Raw genomic sequence first — 17,417 nt, forward strand, 5'->3', positions numbered from 1 at the left:
CTCAGCTCTTCTGTGCTTGTCTCCGGGCTTGACCGAGAGCTCCAGGGCTGGGGGCGGGGGGGCTGCTCATGGTTCCCCCGGGTGCCCAGCACAGGCCTGCTTGCCTGTCCCCTCCAGGGGTCGGCACAGGTGCCCAGCCCGGGCATTATGCCCACAGAGGTGGTCGTCAGTGCCCCCGCCCTCCCTGATGCCCAGGCCCAGGCGCAGACCCTGCACGGGCTCTGCCTCTGTCCCCCACCCTGGCGCGCTTACCCGGGAGCACACAGGCGCCCCCCTCCGGGCCAAACATACCTGCAAACTTGACGTGAAACTTGTTCTCAGGCTTGAGGATCTGGACGTAGAGAGGGCAGTTGGGGGCAAAGTCCTTCACAGCCCAGGCACGCAGAATGGTCTGGTGGTCCTGGGGCGGGGAGGCCACGGTCGGTGCCGACGGGCAGCAGCAGGCTGGGGGAGGGGCTCTGCCCCTAGGCGCCCTCCCCCTGGCCTGCGGGCAGGTGGTGGGCGGCAGTGGGGGACACTCACCGCTGCGGTGCGGTCCACCTCGTTCCGGCTGCTGAGGATAAAGCAGGCCTCCCCGTTGTCCATCCTGCAAAACACCGGGTCTGAGCATCACCAGGGCCATCTGTGGTGCTCCCGTCTCGGCCGTCAGGGAAAGAGTTGGGCCTTGTCGAGACCCCAGCTCGCTCTGACCAGCCCTGGATGGGCTGAGGATGGGCCCCCGCTAACCCGGGGTGGGGCTGGGGCACGGAGTGAAGGGCCCACTTGGTGGCAGAGATGCTGGACCCTGCCCGCTGGCCTGTCCTCTCCCGGGACAGGCTGCCCGAGGCCTGGGGATGACCCGTTCTGCTCCCCTCATGCCCCCCAGAGCCCCTGGCTGCACAAAGGGTGGCTGAGAAACTGTCCACGCCCCAGGGCTGGGGGGCCTGGCGGCTCCCACCCCGTCACCCAGCACCCCAACTTGTCCCTGTCTGGGGCCTTGATTCCTGGGCGAGCCTGTGGGGCCCGAGGCTCAGGAGGTGGTTGTTGGGGGGACCCGGCTGCCGGGCCTCCTGCTCCCTTGGCCTCCACACAACCCACATTTCACCTCGAAGGTTACGTCAGGCCCTGGAATAAAATCCTGATGGGTGATGGGGGAGCCTCCGGGGTGTCTCAGTGTGCTGCAGCAGATTCTGGAAAGTTCCGTTCACAACTCAGCCTCCTTACCTCAAGTCACCCTGTCACCTTGTCTTCAGAAGAAAATCTGCCCACAGTCTCAGCTTCCCACCTGACTCAGAGCGGCAGCTGCCCCCGAGCCCCCAGATGAACAGCCAGGCAGGTGGGAGAGGAGGCTGGTGGGCTCGCCCAGGCGGCCCTGCAGGCCAGCCCGCAGGGGTCAGCGGGGTGCCTGGCCCGCCCGGGTGGGTGACTGGCACAGAGAGGGAGCTGCTGCCCGCCTGAGGGCCCCTCCCTGGCCTGCCTGTGCTCCGGGCGCCGCTGAGGCCGGCTTGGTGCCGCACCCTCACCCCCGGCCAGCGCAGTACCGCACCCTCACCCCCGCCGCCACTCACTTGGCCCGCATGAGGTCCTGGTCCTTGAGCGCGGAGCCCTGGAGGTAGATGACCCGCTGGGACCACAGCGGGATCTGCAGGACCCTGCGAACCTGGATGTCCATCTCGGTGGGGCACAGGATGACGACGTAGTAGTCCTGCAGGTAGGATGGGGTCAGCCCCGCCCGCAGGCTCGCTTGGCTCCAGCCCACCCTCCTCCCTAGTGTTTCCACACCAGTCGCCTCTCAGGAGCCCCAGCCTTCTCTGTGATGGTGTATCTGGCAGGAGGGAAAGGCAGGACCTCACAGACCCATCCCCACAGTGTGGGAGACCACCGGGGCTCCACCGCACAGGCAGGGAAACGCAGGCCCAGGGAGCTCAGGGGGGCCCTGGGGTTGGGTGGGGCCGTGGGTGGGGCCTCACCTGCAGCTGGGGGTGGGGCCGTGGGCGGGGCCTCACCTGCAGCCGGGGGTGGGCGTAGAACTCGTTCAGAAAGTCCATGAGCAGGTCGATCTTGAGGGAACTGACACACAGGATCACGTGCTTCTCCGTCTGGGCCCGGTGGCGGCTGTAGTTGCCCCCCGACTTCTGCCGCTCCATCCACAGGTAGACGAGCTCCTCAAACTGCAGGTAAGAGCATGTGAGCTCCAGGAGGCCTGGGGCTCCGGGAGCTGCGACAGCACAGAGCAGGGTGGGCGGCTGGCAGCACTTGCCGGGCACGAAGGCCGGAAGCGGCAGGGCAAGGACGGAACCGCGCGCGTCCCAACCACATCTCGGAAGACCACGGGGGTTTGCAGCACAGGCCACTCAAGGGGCCAGGTGGGGGCAGAATGGACGGTCCCGCCAGTGTGTGGGTAGTGAGAGATGCGGCAGGTCCAGCTCCCAGCCCCAGGAGGCCAGGCAACCGTTAGTGGATGCTGAAGGATACGCTCTGAGCATCCAGGTAACTATGAGACCTTTGGGTCTCCATCAGCACCTGAGACACGTTTTGGAGAAACCTGGAAACGTGTCTTAGAAAAGTCTCAGCCACAGAATTAGGGACCCAGATGCCCGGCATGGAAGGAGAACTTTTGAGTACCATGGTCCTGAGCCCACGTCAAGGGTGTGGGTGATTCGAGGCTGCCGTCTGGGGGGTGCCGTCCACCCTGGCCCACGCTTCCTGGCTGTGAGCTTTGGGTGTTGAGAGCCCTTTGTAAGTAGGACAGTGACACATTCATAAAGGTGGGCTGGCGGAGAGGGGACTCCAGGCTCCACGGAGCTGACTGGGGTGCTGACCTGCCCAGGGCCTCCCGCTACTGTCTGACTTCACGTCTGTGGGTGACAGCCAGACCCCGTGAGAGCACTGAGGTCGTTCATTTTTTTCCCACACAATTTAAAATGGATGGCAGCAGCCACTCCCTCTGGCTCTCACCTGCTCCGGGTGATGTGCTGTATCTTGCTAAGGGGAGATCACCTCACTGAATTTATTGAGAACCTACTAGGTTACAGTGACGAGGCCCCGTGGCCTCGAAGCACAGGACTGGGCCCTGGTGGGAGGGGCCAGAGACCCCAGGGTGATTCCTGAGGCCTGTGCGGGACTGCGGCTCTGACGGCAGACACCTGGACTCAGGCCTCCCATGTCACAGGCGTCGGCCTCCGAACGTGACCTTATTTGGGAATAGGGTCTCCAAGGACGTAATGAGTCATGACGAGGTCACACTGGATTAAGGTGGGCCCTATGTCCGGTGGCCGGTGTCCCGTAACGAGAGGAGAGGGCACAGAGGTGCAGGAATAAGCCACGTGGAGCCGGAGGCAGAGGTGAGAGGGATGCAGCCACGAGCCCCGGGACGCCAAGGACCATGGCACCACCAGAAGCTGGAGACACGGAAGCAGAGCCTCCCCTCAGGCCTCCAGGACCAGCCCTGCTGACCCCTTGGTCTCAGACTCTGGCTCTGGACTGTGAGAGAGTGAATTTCTGTTGTTTACGCCCCCACCCCCCCGTCTGTGGGGCGCTCTGTTCCGGCAGCTGCAGGAAGCACCGTGCTGATGTGTGGAACTCAGCCCTGAGCGGGGGGGAAGCTGTCAGCTGTCGTCACTGTACTCTGCGAGGGACGTTTACAGGTGGGCATTTCGTGGTCACCGTCTCTCAGGGCGCTGACTGGTGAACGTGGTTAAAGAGAGAATGGAGGACGCTACCTGGGACATTCCCTTTTCATCACTGACAGCACATCAGTCAGTCTCGCTGGTCCTGACCATCCACTAGCCCTGGAGGATGGTTTGTGCCTCTGACGCCGGGCCCTGCGGTCTCCCTCTCCTTGGGGCTTGGGCGCCAGCCTGGCCTGGGTGACGGGATGTAAGCGCCAGCTCTGAGCGGCCCCTGCACCCGCCAGGAGAGTGGGGGCCAGAGCACCGCGGGGACAGAAGCTCCGCAGCCGTGGGACAAGGGCACAGCCTTGCGGAGGCGTCCAGGGTGCCGGGGGCAGGAGCCAGCTTGCCTGGCACCGTTTACGTGAAACCACACACGACCCCTCTGTGCACTCACGGGGGGCGCACACACGGGTGGCAGCCCCCAGCCCCACAACCTGCCCCGGGGAGGGGAGACCGTCCCCTCTCTCTCCTGATGTAGCTCCTGAGTGGGACAGACTTTTTCATGCTTGAAAAAGTTCCAGATGGTAACGTAAAAATACAATTTTAAACTTAAAGAAATATGATTAATTAGAATTAAAAACATAATGATGTTCATAACTCATAACTATATAACTAAAAATGCAACTTAACTTATAACAAAAAGTAATTAACATATACAAATTTAGATATCTAAAATATTAAAAATACGATTTAGAAAACATGTGTGTATGAAAATATAATAAAATGTGAACGTGGATTCTAAAAGCAGCCAGGGCCCTGGGAAAGTGGATGGCCCGCCTTGAGGTGCTCTGTGGCCTGAGGGGGCTCTGCTGGGGCTCTGCTGGGGCCGGGAGGGAATGTGGGGAGGACAGGGAGGAGGCCACTGCTGAACCAGGTCCAGGAAGGCAAGTTCCGGCGAGCACGGGGATGGGGGTGAGACCTCTGTTTAGGGCTCTCGGCCCACGGGTGTCCCTCGCATGCAGCAGGCCTTCCTGGAGGGGGGGTGCTCCGGACCGGGGGAAGCAGGGAAGAGGGGGTGTCGGCTGGGGGCTCTGAGCTGCAGGGCGGGGGTGGGGAGTTGAGCTCAGGGTCAGCAGAGGACCCACGGGGTGGACTGGCCCCTGTTGCAGCCACAGTTAGGCACCTGCCCTGCCCCGTCCCTCCAAATCCTGAGTGTCCCCCGTGAGGTCTGGCTTCCCCCAATCCATCCTGATCCCTCCCTGGGCCTTTTCCTGCCCTCTGAAGGGTTGGGGGTGCCTGCAACCACTGGCCCCCTCTCCAGGCCTCTACCTGTCGTATCTAAACACGCGTGGCTCAGCCGGCAGACTGGCCTTGCTGACAGGTGACAGGGAAGCAGCTGTGCCCCACACGGTCCTGACAGCTGCTGCTGCTGCACCGGCTGAGGACTCCTGATGCCCAGCCCACGGAACACCCTGGCAGCCCCCGACGCTCCACACCCCGCACGGGACCTGGGGGAGCCGTCTGAGGACCCCCCCCCACTGTCCTGATGGCTGCGGGCCTCACTAGCTACAGACGCCCAGGAGGCCCCGGGCAGGCCCCACGTGAAGCGGCGTCCGCACCCCCCGTGCCCCCGTCGGCCTCGCGGCCCCTCCCAGCAGTGGCGGCCCTCCTCTCCCCTCCCGCCCCCTGCCGGGCAGGGCCCACCTGCAGCGGGAGCACCACAAGGGCCACGCAGATCATGATGACCACCAGCAGCTGGGACGGCCAGATCTTGGGCGTCACGTCTCCGTAGCCCACGGTGGAGAAGGTGACGATGCAGAAGTAGAAGGAGGTCAGGAGGGACAGGTTGTCGCCCGCGCGCTCCAGGTGCTGGATGCCGCAGGTCCTGGAACCGGGGATGGGGGTGGCGGCGGGGCCTCGGCCGCCCTGGCTCCTGGGGCGAGGCTGGGCCTGCCCGCGACAGCACGTCAGCTGTCGCCGACATAGCGCCCCAGCCTGGGCCTGGGTCCAGCTCTGCGCTTTCCGACCCCGGCCTGCGGGGCCGGCACACCCATCACGTGAGCGCGGACACGGCGCTGTGTGGGTTCAGCGTGGGTCTGAGGTCAGCGGGGGTGGGCGGGGCCCCCCAGGCTGCGAGCCCGTACCTGCCACCCACCTCGGAGCTCGTCCTCCCCCAGGAGGTCAGACGGCGCGGGGCATGCTCAGCCTCCCGCCCAGCTAGAGGTGGACAGTCCTTCCCCCGCCGTGGCCCTGCGTCCCATCCCCACGTACACCGTGGCGCAGCACACAGCGGTGCTCGGGGCCCTCCCCAGGTTGGACGCGCTGGCTGCGGGGAGGGGGTAGGCTGGACCACCCTGGCATTTCCTACCCCGCGGACACCCCGCCCTGCTCTGCTGGAGTGTGCGTGTGTCGGGGGGCGTGGGGGAGGGCAGGTGGGAGGCACACGGCCTTGGGACCTGCCGCGTCCTTGCTTGGGGCACAGGCACATGCGGGGGTGGCAGGCTCTCCGCTCAGCCCCCCGGCTGCTCCCAGACCTTATTCTCAGCTGGACCTCGAGCCGAGGGTCCCCCCCGGGTCCCCCCCGCCCCCCCCAGCCAGGAGCCAGTGCCCTCCTCCACCACATCTCCCCAGGCCCCAGAGGAGCCGGACTTGGCAGCTCTGGCCTAGGAACAGGGGCTCTGAGCTGCCTCCGGTCTTCCAGCCGGGCTTCCTGGACGCGAGGGCCGGCTACGCGGCCGCCTGGGAGGGACTCACCCCGTGAAGACGAGGCACAGCAGGGTGCAGAAGAGGATGAGGACCTGGTTGAACATGGCCGACTGGGTGCGCAGGATGGCTCGGTGGAAGTCGTTCTGCGGGAAGTGGCGCCATCAGGGGCAGAGCAGGGACTGGTCGGAGCCCAGGGCCCTCCCCCCGCCCCCTAATGTCCCAGACGCACGAGAATGAATGAACGGTGTGGGGGGAAGGGCGTGGCGCGGCTCCACCTGACCTCAGCTCTCGGTCTCCCTGTCCAGCCTCTGCCATGCCAGGGGAGGACCCCGGGCAAAGACCAGAGGCCGTGACCTCAGCGCCGTCACCTCACTTTGCAGTTGGGATGGGGGTGACCCGAGGGAGCCTGGGCTGGGGAGAGGCACCCTGGGAAAAAACAGTCATTGTGCTGCCTGCCAACAGGGGCCTTGCTCAGACCTCAGCACAGGGTCTGCCCGCGGCCCTGGGTCTCGGGGCCCCGCCTGCGCTCACTGCACTTTCACCCTCTCCCTCCTCCAGCCATGATTCCAGGGGCAGGGACAGGCCTGGGTGACTCTCCCGGGGCGTAAGGGCTGGGGCTCCGGCTGGTCAGGAAGGAGCTGTGAGGGCATCTCGTGGTGACAGAGACACATGTGTCCAGCGGTCGACCTGGCCTCCTGGGCACTGAAGGAAGCTGGCCAGCTCTCCACAGGGCCAGGGCATGGCGAGCTGTGCCCTGGGGTCCCGGGGGCCTCGCAGAGGTGAGGCGGGAGGGGCGAGGAGGGGCAGGGGGGAGCCCACCCTGCCCAGAGCTGCCCGGCCCCCGGCTCACGATCATGTTCTCCAGGGCGTGCTTGGCCAGCCAGCAGTTCAGAAACACCGGGATGAACAGATTCCGCAGCGGCGGCCAGAACATCTGTGGAGGAGACGCGTCAGGGGGCGGGGCTCGGCAGCCCCCTTCCGCAGCTGGCGGCTCACCCACCGTGATGATGAAGGGCAAGGTGTTGATCATCTCCAGGACGAAGGCCACGCGGAAGATCTGCTCCCAGATGTTGCCCTGGGGAGCCAGGGGGGCGGGCTTCAGAGCAGGTGGGCGGGGAGGGGGCCCAGGGTGGGGCTGGGGGAGGGGTGCGGGGGGAGGGCAGGGCCAGGCGGTGGGCGGGGGGCACTCACTTTGTAGCTGAGGTAAGTGAGGAGCATGGTCTCCAGGAAGCTGACCACGGCCACGGTGACCTGGGCGGGGAGGGGCCGGTGAGCGGGGCCGCGGCGGGCAGGGCCCCCCAGAGCCGTGCCGCCTCCACTCACCTGAATGGCCCACAGAGCCGTCTTCCTCTCCACCCACAGGATGGGGGCCCTGGGGAGAGAGGGAGGTGAGCCCTGGGCCTCTACGGACCGCAGGCTGCTGCTGGAGCTGGACGGAGGGGCCGAGGGCAGGAGGGAAGGGGAGGGGCCCCGGGGAAAGGGGGCCCCAGGGCGGGGCCTGTGAGGCCAGGGCCCAAGCGGGCTGCCCTGGGGACGGGCCGTGGGCTCAGAGTCCGCAGCTGGCCCAGGTGGCCTCCCCTTCTCGTCTGGGCTCCCGGGGACAGGCTCCTATGCCTGTCCCTGCAGGGGCAGGGGTGCTGGCCATCACACTCCCCAGTTTCCCACCTCAGGTCCTCGTCCATAACCCAGCAGGGGAGGGGAGTGACTTCCGGGGGGGGGGTGTCCCTGCCCCGACGCAGCCTTGGGACAAAGGCTGGGGCGAGACCAGCAGGAGGGGTCATGTGGCCGCGCTCAGCGCCGACCCTGCCCACCCTCCCCAGGCAGAGCCAGACCCCAGACGGCCAAGGCCCTGACCCCCGTGGGCCCCTGTGGGGTGGGAGGGCCCCCGCCGCAGTGGAGGCATTGGGCAGTTATTTCCTCGGCCGAGGGACACAGACTCTGAAATCCCCAGGCCTTCAGGGCTGCTTGGCTGAGAGTCGGGCCTGGGCTCAGGAGCTTCCCCGGCCGCCACTCCGAGCCACAGGCCCAGAAAGGAGAGGCTTCCAGGGCCGGGTGTGAAGGGAGGGGCTGGCGTGTCCCTTCCACCCCAGCTGTGTGTGCCTTCCAGGGACAGGGCAACAGGGCCAGAGTGGGAGAAGCTGCGGAGCTGGGGACAGAGTGTTCGGGGTCTGGTACATTGGGTCCTGCTGCTGCGAAGGACCAGGACTGCTCTGCGAGGCTGGGCCGCGGGTGCCAGGGGAGGGGCGTAGGCGCAGGTTAAGGCCAGAGGGGGCTCTGGGTCTGGGGAGGCTGGAAGGGAGAAGCCTCCATCAAGAAGGCGGCCAAGGCCCTGGGACACGTCCTAACCTGTGAACCAGGCACACCCGTTGCTCTCGCGTCACTTCCCACTGCCTGACTGGGCGCCTGCTTTCTTTGGCTAAAGGGTCGTGAGTTGCGGAGGCAGCGATCGACCCTCCGGCAGGTCCTCGCTGCATCTCTCCTCCCACCCACGGTCCATGAGGGCTGGGCCAAGCCGGCTGGCGGTGACCCCTGCTGCCACTCTTAGATTGCTCCTGGGCCTCTGGGGCTGTACTCTGAGGGGCCACCCCGCCACTGCCCGCTGCTTGGCCAGGGCCCAGGGATCCCAGGAGGGTCATGGGCTGCGGCTGGGCATCTATCCTGGGGGGCTGGGCAGTGTCACCCTCTGTCCACCCAACCCGGCCCTGGGCCTCTGAGTGGGAGCTGGGTGGCAAACTCACCAATTGATCTCGGAGGATGACTCATTGAAGGTGTAATTCTGCTTCGGGCAGCCCCAGCTGTGGAGAGACAGAGCTGGCCAGCCACGGCCCCTCCTAGCACCGCCCCCAAAGGGACCAGACCCTTCCCAGGGTTGCCACGGGCTTAGGGCGTATGGGGGGCACACTCTCCCCAACCAGGGCCAGGACCCCACAACTCAGATAGGCGTCTGTATTCTAACACCTGGGGGACGAGGCAGCCTGCTTGCACCCTGCAGATGCTCTCGGAGGGTCTCTAACGGATGAGGGGCAGGCCGGGTGAGAACACAAGAGGGGAGCCCAGGAGAGAATGGGGATTCCACCTGGGCTGCCGGCAGAGAAAGGGCTGTCGGCAGAGAAAGGGCTGTGTGTGGCCAGAGATGGACCATGGACCACTCAGGGCCTCCTGGAGGCCAGAGCTGCCGAAACAAGGCTGGACAATGTGCGTGAGACACGAAGAGAAAGCCGAGCTCCTGCCCCGTGGTGCCGACTCCAAGATGCATGTCCCTAAGTCACTCCCGAGGACAAGCCTCCCCAAGCCACCTGGATGCCCATCACTGGGAGGGTGGCAGGGGCCTGGCAGACATGCTAGTTCTGCCCCAGATTACAAGCGAAGCCACGGTCACTGGCCAACAGGACCTCACTCTCACAGAGCCCCATGGTGACGGGCAGCTCCCTGCTCCTTTTTTCTCAACTGACCCACTTCCTCCTAAGCCTGAGGCTGTTGTTGCAAACTCAGTGCCCATAGAAGTCGCCAGCCACCCTCCCATCCATCCACCCACACATCCATCCATCCACTATCCTTACATCATCCATCCATACACCCTCTCATCCACCATTCACCCCTCCATCCACTCATTTATCCACCCGCCCATCCATCCATCCACCCACCCATGCATCCATCCATCCACTCTCCTTACATCACCCACCCATCCACCCTCCTCTCATCCACTATCCACCTTCCATCCACCCATCCATCCTCCATCTATCCACTCATTTATCCCTCCATCCACCCATCCATCCTCCCATCTATCCACTCATCCATTTACCCATTCATCCATTATCCATCCATCTATTCATCCCTCCATCCATCCACCCACCTGTCCATCCATCCCACGCATACATCTACCAGCCCCCTCACCCATCCATTCGCTCTCCCACCCACCCGTCATGTGCCAGGCGCTCTGCAATGAATACAACAGAGCTGGTCCCTGTAGATCCCAGATGTCCCAGATGCCTCTGGGAGTGGGAGAAGGTGGGATGAACCCAGGAAAGTGCTTTGAGAGTCAGAACCCCGGTTTCCTTCTCAAACCACCACGGTGGGATCTGTCCTCCCGCACTCCCGATGAAGACAGGAGGTCCATTCTCAGGAGTGGGTGAGGGTCTGGCCTGGGGAACCCGCTCCACTGCACGTGACGGGGAGGTAACTATAAGCTTGCACTGCGAACTTTGACCCCGGCCTCCTTCCCAGCTCAGCCTGCAGGAGCCCAGGGGCCAGGCCTTACCCTGCAGGGAAGAGGGGAAGGATCTGCTCTGAGGAGCCGGGCAGACCCAGGGGACGGTGGTGACCAACTGGCCACACACCCTGACCGCAGGGCCCTCGGCCTCCGAGAGCCCAACCTTAGTGTGAGTGGCCAGACGCTTGAGGAAGTCCCTTCAACGCGAGCTCAGGGGAGCAGTGACTGAACAGAAGGGGGAACTGTAAGAAAGGAAAGCATTTCAGACAAACCCGAGGTGCTGATGGCAGGGCACCTGCAGGGGGAGCGACACTTGGAGATGAAGCGTTCTCGGAAATCAGAAAACACAAGAGCAGAAGTGAAAATCTCAACTAGAGGGCTGGAGAGAAAGCTGGGGAAACCCCCCAGAAAGAGCAAAAGAGGGAAGCAGGAGAGAGAGGACCATTCCAGAACCTTCCAGAATCCCACATCTGAGTATGAGGGAGTCCAGAGAGGCTCCCGGAGCAGATGGGGAGGTGGGCCAGGAGGGGCAAGGGGAACCGGGTGGAGCCCCAAGAAAGAGGCACACACCCTCCCCGCACCGCGAGGCTCACGTCCTCCCCCCACCGAGGCCTGGCACCCCTGCCTGCCCAGAAGGAGCTGCTGAGGGAGCCAGAGACCCTCGCTGAGACCCCCCTGCACACCCCTGGGCGAGCAGGGAGGGGGCATCCCAGACCCCCAGGGAGAGCTCTGTCCGGGTCCAGTGTGGCTGCAAACGCAGCCGTCGTCCACGACAAGGACACCCTTCCGCCCATGCTGAGCCGGCTGGTCAGCTGGAGCCTGAGGGTGGCGTCCTGGCCACGGCTCTGTTGGGGAGGGATGCTGGGTGGGGCCCCACAGGGGAAGGAAGGACTCCCCAAGGCCCTGGGCACAGGGACCAGGCACGGACCCCTGTGCGGACCCCATCGGCCTCTGTAACGGCAGAGGGCCCACAAGAAGGCCCAGCCCCGGGCACGCAGGTCACCCACCATCCGATCCCCAGGGCCGGGTCGTCCAGCAGGACGCGGACGATGTACAGCAGGCAGGTCAGCAGCTTCAGGGAGAAGTTGAACAGCCGGATCCTCAGGCCTGTGGGGGGCGGGACGGTGGTCAGGGCTCCCGGACCGGCCGGGTCCCAGCCCGCGCTCCGCCCGCTGCACCTGGGCCTCCGCGCCGGCTGCCCCGCCAGCACTGACGGGGTGGCTCTGCTGGGCCGGCCTCTGAGAGGCTTCACCCTGGCCCGCCTCACGGACGTGGGACAGAGGGCTCCCAGAGCTGGTGGCACCGGTGGCAGGGGGTGGGGGGAGCAACCGACAGGCTGACGGACCAGGACCCACGGGCACCTCCGCACCCCATCTTGCATCCCAGGGGGCCAAGCTCCTGCTGGGATGCAGGTGGAGGTTACCCGCAGTGGGAGGGTGGGGCCACACGGAGGGGCCAGGGAGCCCCTCGGGGTGAAGGGTCTGAGACGGTGCCACCCGGCTGCCGGGGGCGGCGGGCCCCCACAGGATGGAACGTGGTGCGGGCCGGAGATGAGGGGCACTCCCGCCGCCCCTGCCCCCACCCCCGAAGGCCCCACTCACTGGATCTTTGGTTTTTGATGAAGAACAGCTTCAGCCTCTCCTTGAAGGTGTTCTCATTGACGTAGAATTCCACCTGGACCCTGGAAGGCGGGCAGGAAGGAGTGGGCCCGGGGCCAGCGGGGGCTCCAGCCCGAAGTCCCCCACATGGCAGGCCCCTCCCTGCTGCCAGAGCCAGGGTCAGCACTGCCATCTCGGACAGAAGGCCCTGGGTGCCACGTCCCCATGTGCCCCCAGCGGACCTGCCCACCGGCTGCCGCCTTCTCAGTGCCCAGGGCCCTCCAGGCCCCACAGAGGTGTATGCTCACAGGCCCCCAGCCTGGGCTGTCACGGCAGCCACCAGGATTACATGTGGCCTGTGTGGCCCTTGGCTCAAAACATGCCATATCATTAGTACAGAATGTTCCAGAAGCCAATGGTCAGCTGCTTTGTCTGGAAGCCCCTGGTAGTTATGCCTGCAGACTCGCTGCAGCCCGCGGGATGGTCGAGGCAGACAGGCCAGCAGTGGGCCCCCACCCACCGAGGCCATTCCCTGGACGATCCCCAGATGCCCTGAGCCCCTGCCCGGGCCCCCAGCGTCCTGGGAACAGACCACAAGGACTGGCAGGAGTTTGCTGCCGAATGAGGAGGCGGGGTGGGGATGGCCCGTCTGGTCACTAGGGTTAACGTGGGACCCGGAGGCCACGGGCCGCTGCCCCCGCCTCGGCTGCGAGCCCGCTGTGGCCGGCATGCTGGCCAGGCGAGGGCTTAATGTTCCACCATAATGGAAACTCCAGTGTTGACAGCAGGCAGGACGACAATGACCCTGTAGCCAGGTTCCCGTGGCGGGAATGGTCCAGCACCGCTTCCCTCGCCGGGTGGGGGCCCCGGGGCTGGGCTGCCTTGCTCTGGGTTGGCACCTGGCATCTGCCCCACGGCCTCCGTTCCAGGCTGCATCTGCCCCATTGGCAGGTGGGTCTTAGGACCCCACAAGCAGCCCGTGGGCATCACTGTGGCCAGTCCTCACCCCCTGACCAGGCAGAGGCAGCAGGAGCCTGGGATTTGGGGCTTTTGACCGGAAAGGCCTGGTCCAGATGCCACACCCCATGCCTCGCCTCCCCCAGATGTCCGGTGCAGGCGGCCCCGCCACCCTCAGGGATGCTGTGCGGGTGCGACAAGACTGTCCAGGTGAGGCAGCCGCTCAGCCACACTCTGTGTGAAGCCCGTGACACAGCAGGCAGAGGAACGGAACACCCTGACGGCAGAGCAGTGCTACCCAGCGGAATCTCGGAGGGCTGCATGGAGGGGGTGGCAGTTGAGCAGATGGGATGCGGGACAGTGGTCCACAGGCAGAGGTGAGGGGCACGCTGGCCCAGGTCCCTGCTCCCCACCCCTACCTCCCTGTCGTCGTCCACCAGGGTGGAGGGCTGTGAACGTCCTCCCCCTCTGACCAGGCTCCAGCTCCTATCGATGCAGAAATTCATGCCGCAGTCACCTTGACAGTGTGATGGCACTGCTCTGCCTGCGGCCGGCTGCCCCAACATCTCCAAGAAGTGTTTAAAATATTCATCACTCCTCAAGCCTCTTCCAGGCACAGAGTGTGATACAGACTTGATGTGTTGGCAGCAGCCATCTGGACCTGCCCTGGTGATGGGCCCGCGGGAGGGGACTTGGGCAGAGCCCCAGCACCTCCCTGACCTTCGCCAGGTCGGGGGCCCTGGCCTGACCACAGTGGCCCCCACTGGTCACAGGGCTCAAGAAGGGCCCAGGGGGAGAAGCTGGTGGTGTGGGCCCTTCCCCACTCTCAGGTCCTGGTGCAGGGCGGTCAGCCAGGGTGGCAGGACGGGCCTCCCGCAGACTGGCGGGGTCCAAGCCCAGAGCCAGTGGTCAGTGCACCCCACTGCACACAGCATCCCAATACACCCACTGCACCCCAGCACACTCTCTGGCACCCTAGCACACCCACTGTACACAGCAGCCCAGCACACTCCTCGTGTCCCAGTATATTCCTGTACACGTCACTGTACCGCAGTGCACCCGGCGTACACTGCACCCCAGCACATCTCAGTGTATGCTGTACCCCGGTACACCCACTGTACTCCAGTATATCTCTGTGTACCCCACTGTACACTACACCCCAGTATACCCTACTGTATCCCAACGCATCCACTGTACACTGTACCCCAGCACACCCCACTGGACCTGAACCCCAGCCTCCTCTGCAGGTGCTGCCCAGAGCCGGGTCGTGGGAATCCCTGAGGGTCCCTTTGAGGAGTTGGTCAAATGCCTTCTCTCTGAAGGAGGGGCTCAGACAAGCTGGGCTGGGCCTGGGCCAGGTCAGGGGGTGGATGCCCCTCGGTGGTGCCCACGTGTCCAAGGGACCACTCCCCCACCGTCCTGCCCTGCACAGAAAAGCCTCAAGGAGGGTCCCCACCCCTCGTGCCCCTCCACTCGGGTACGCCCTTCCTGGCCCTCATCTGGCCAGCAAGGCCCAGCTCGGCCCACGTGGCTGGTGTGCGTGGCTGGTGGCCGAGTCTCCCTCCTTCCTCCTCAGCCTCCTGGGGACCTGCCCCCCGTGCACCGCGCCCCCAGCCCGCATGCCTCTCACGGCTGCTGCCGCTGCTGCCCCCGGAAGTCCCCGCCCAGGCCCAGGGGTCAGGACTGCCAACCGGGACTGGTCATGCCTCAGACATGGAACTCGTCAGCCCCCTGCCTGGGCGGCTGTGGACACCCATCTGGACAGGCCCCCCCGGGCGCTCTCCACACGGGAGGAGAGAAAGGGGTGGGGGGCGGCAGAGCCCGGCGGAGACTCGGCCCCAGGAGGTCGAGCCTGGGTGCCGGGGAAATCCACAGAGCCGCCTCCACTTCTAATGTCTCACGAGCTGTGGCTGCCCGCTTCTCGCACCACAGAAAGTAAGTTACAAGCTTTCCATTTATGAAGTGCGGGTGTAATTCAGCTGCAGGATGTGCTCTTGGCCCCGCAAGTTCCTGGGGGATGCAGCCACGCCGGGGTCACGGACCCTCTGGCCGGCAGAGCCCCGCCCCTTCCCTGCCTGTGGCCCCGCCTGTCTGAGCCTCGGCCGCCTCACCTGGGGCTCGGGTGGTGACAGGAACCGCCTGCCACGGGCGTCCTGAGGGAGCCTGGCAGGGCTGCCGTGACCGCGGAGAAGGTAACACGGTCCGCTCTGAGCCTCAGGTCCTCCCTCGTAAAGGCCAGGTAAGTGGTGGTTTTCAGAGAGAGGAAGAAGTGAGAGACGGCCCATGCCCGTGGCTCGGGCCCTGGCACCCACCAGCTGGGCGGTGCCAGCGATCGGGGCTGGACTTGCTCTGAGTCCGACTTTGGCCCGCACTTATCACTCACATCACCCGGAAGAGACGGCCCCGTGCCATAAACCCACATGTATGGCTGCCGGTGGCACGTGGCTGCCAGCCACCAGCTGTGGCTTGAGGCCCTGTGGTGGCCCCATGGTGGAGCCGGTGACCAGGCCCACAGGAAGCTGCTCTGGGGAGCGGGGGAGGGCTGGAGGGAGCCCAGAGCCAGGAGCCGGCTGACAGCTCACAGGGCGACGGGCCGGCAAACACAGCTTGAGAGCTCTGGGCGAGGGCAGACGAGGGGCCCACCCCGCCTGCACCCGCTCGCATCCATTCACCCGCCCATTCGGCAGGACGCCCGGCAGGGAGGACGGCGCGCCGCAGGGCCACTGCTGCCCGCAGCACTGGGCAGGCCTGGTCACGGGGCCCCGAGGCTTCTGAGAGCCCCGGCCTCAGACAGTCCCTGGGGTACCCCCTGGGGTTCGGCCATGAGCCCCGAGGACCGGACAGGCCAAACCCACACCCTGTCCCGGGACAGTCCTGAGCCCTGCTCCCTTCTGTCCGTCATGGAGTGAGCAGCTCTCAGGCTGGCAAGGACAGGCATCCAGGCCAGGCAGCTTGAGGGCCATCTCCCCAAGCCCGGTCACAGGGCCTCTCAGAGGGGTCCCACGAGCCCCGTCCCTACACACATGGAAACAGAGGCCCACCCAGGCTGGACGCTGGCTCAGGTCACCCAGTGGTCAGAGGAGACAGGGCTCTGAACTCCTGATGGGGCCTGGGTCTCCCGAGTTTCAGGGGTGTAGGAGTCAGGTCCCAGCAGGCGGCTGTGCCCCATCCCTACTCGGCTTGCGTTCGAGTGGGCCCAGGCCCGCTGCCGGTGTGCAGGGTCTTGCCCATGCTGGGGTGGACCAGAGGAGGCCCCCTCGTGCCAGCAGAGCTGCTTGAACTCCACCCACCCCACACCAGGACCGGACCTGCCAGGCGAGGGCAGGTAGAAGAAGGGGGCTGCAGCTCTCCCTGCTGACCGGCAGGCTGACCGGCAGGCTGGGGGAGTGGCCTTCCAGGGACTCCTGGCAGGCAGCTCTGGCACAGATGGTCTGTGCCGGGAAGCGGCAAACGCAGGGACAGGCGGCCAGACACCAGGCACACGGCTGTGGGAGGCCCACCCGCCTGGCCGTGCCAGCCTTGCAGTCACACGGGGCCAAGGTCTGGCGGCCTTCTTCCCGGTCTGCTGTTACATGCCGGTGGCCCTGCAGCAGGTGCCCGGGAGCTCCACGCAGGAGGCCACGGAGCCCCGGGCAAGGTGGAAGAGCAGGGCCGGGGCCTGACTGCCGACACCGAGGCCGGCTGTTCTGAGAATGGGCAGAGCCTGTGACCCGCCCAGGGGCCTGGACAAGGACAGGCACGGGTCCCGCCCTGCTCCCCAGGCAGCGGTAGGTCCCAGGGCGGGCGGGCAAGGAGCCAGGCGGGTCTGGGTTTGGAGGTGGGGCCTCAGGCCCCAGCTGCAGCCTCACCTGTTGGGGCATCGAGGGCACAGGCTCTCCTGCAGCTCTTCCCACGGTACAGGCTGGGGCACAGGCCGCCCGCTGTCCCACGTCAGCCCATGGCCATACGCCTCCCCTCTACCAGTCAGCCCTCCCGGAGCCTGGCACACCGAGGAAAGCAAGGGCTCCGGGTGACCTCTCAAGCCAACAGACGGCGCCGTCCTGGGCCTCCCCAGTCCGAGAGCGTCCTTGTACTGGCGCCTTGGCTCGGTCAAGGGCCCCGGTGAGCCCCCTTGGGCCTCCGAGGGCCCAGGGACGTTTGCTCTGCCCGTGACAATGCAATTCTGGGGCAGCAGGACCCCAGCCTCGGCCCCTCAGGCGGCTGCAACCGTCCACATCCTCCCACGGTCTCAGACCCACTCCTGGTGGGGCTGGGAGAGCCCTGCGTTACCACCTTCCCCCTCCTGTTACCCACCGCGCCACCGCTGGGGGACTGAGGCCCGGGGCAGCTCCCAGGCTCCTGCCGGCGGCGTTA

The 17,417-nt window shown here is 65.6% G+C and overlaps 1 protein-coding gene across 1 annotated transcript in view; it reads right to left on the minus strand.

Annotated features, from left to right (window-relative positions):
* The window catches only part of KCNT1 (potassium sodium-activated channel subfamily T member 1), a 64,434-nt gene that overhangs the window by 16,639 nt on the left and 30,378 nt on the right, over positions 1 to 17,417 (minus strand). Inside the window, exons 3-15 of the mRNA XM_082611826.1 lie at positions 12,111 to 12,190; positions 11,517 to 11,616; positions 9,038 to 9,094; positions 7,623 to 7,671; positions 7,491 to 7,550; positions 7,300 to 7,374; positions 7,150 to 7,233; positions 6,348 to 6,442; positions 5,298 to 5,478; positions 1,986 to 2,150; positions 1,548 to 1,684; positions 523 to 586; positions 292 to 400 (exon numbers count right to left, since the gene is read on the minus strand). Of these exons, the coding sequence (XP_082467952.1) occupies positions 292 to 400; positions 523 to 586; positions 1,548 to 1,684; positions 1,986 to 2,150; positions 5,298 to 5,478; positions 6,348 to 6,442; positions 7,150 to 7,233; positions 7,300 to 7,374; positions 7,491 to 7,550; positions 7,623 to 7,671; positions 9,038 to 9,094; positions 11,517 to 11,616; positions 12,111 to 12,190 (1,256 nt within the window). The remainder of the gene's footprint in view (positions 1 to 291; positions 401 to 522; positions 587 to 1,547; positions 1,685 to 1,985; positions 2,151 to 5,297; positions 5,479 to 6,347; positions 6,443 to 7,149; positions 7,234 to 7,299; positions 7,375 to 7,490; positions 7,551 to 7,622; positions 7,672 to 9,037; positions 9,095 to 11,516; positions 11,617 to 12,110; positions 12,191 to 17,417) is intronic.

This window comes from Mesoplodon mirus, assembly GCF_964341445.2.
Source record: "Mesoplodon mirus genome assembly, chromosome: 1".
NCBI classification, from domain to species: domain Eukaryota; kingdom Metazoa; phylum Chordata; class Mammalia; order Artiodactyla; family Ziphiidae; genus Mesoplodon; species Mesoplodon mirus.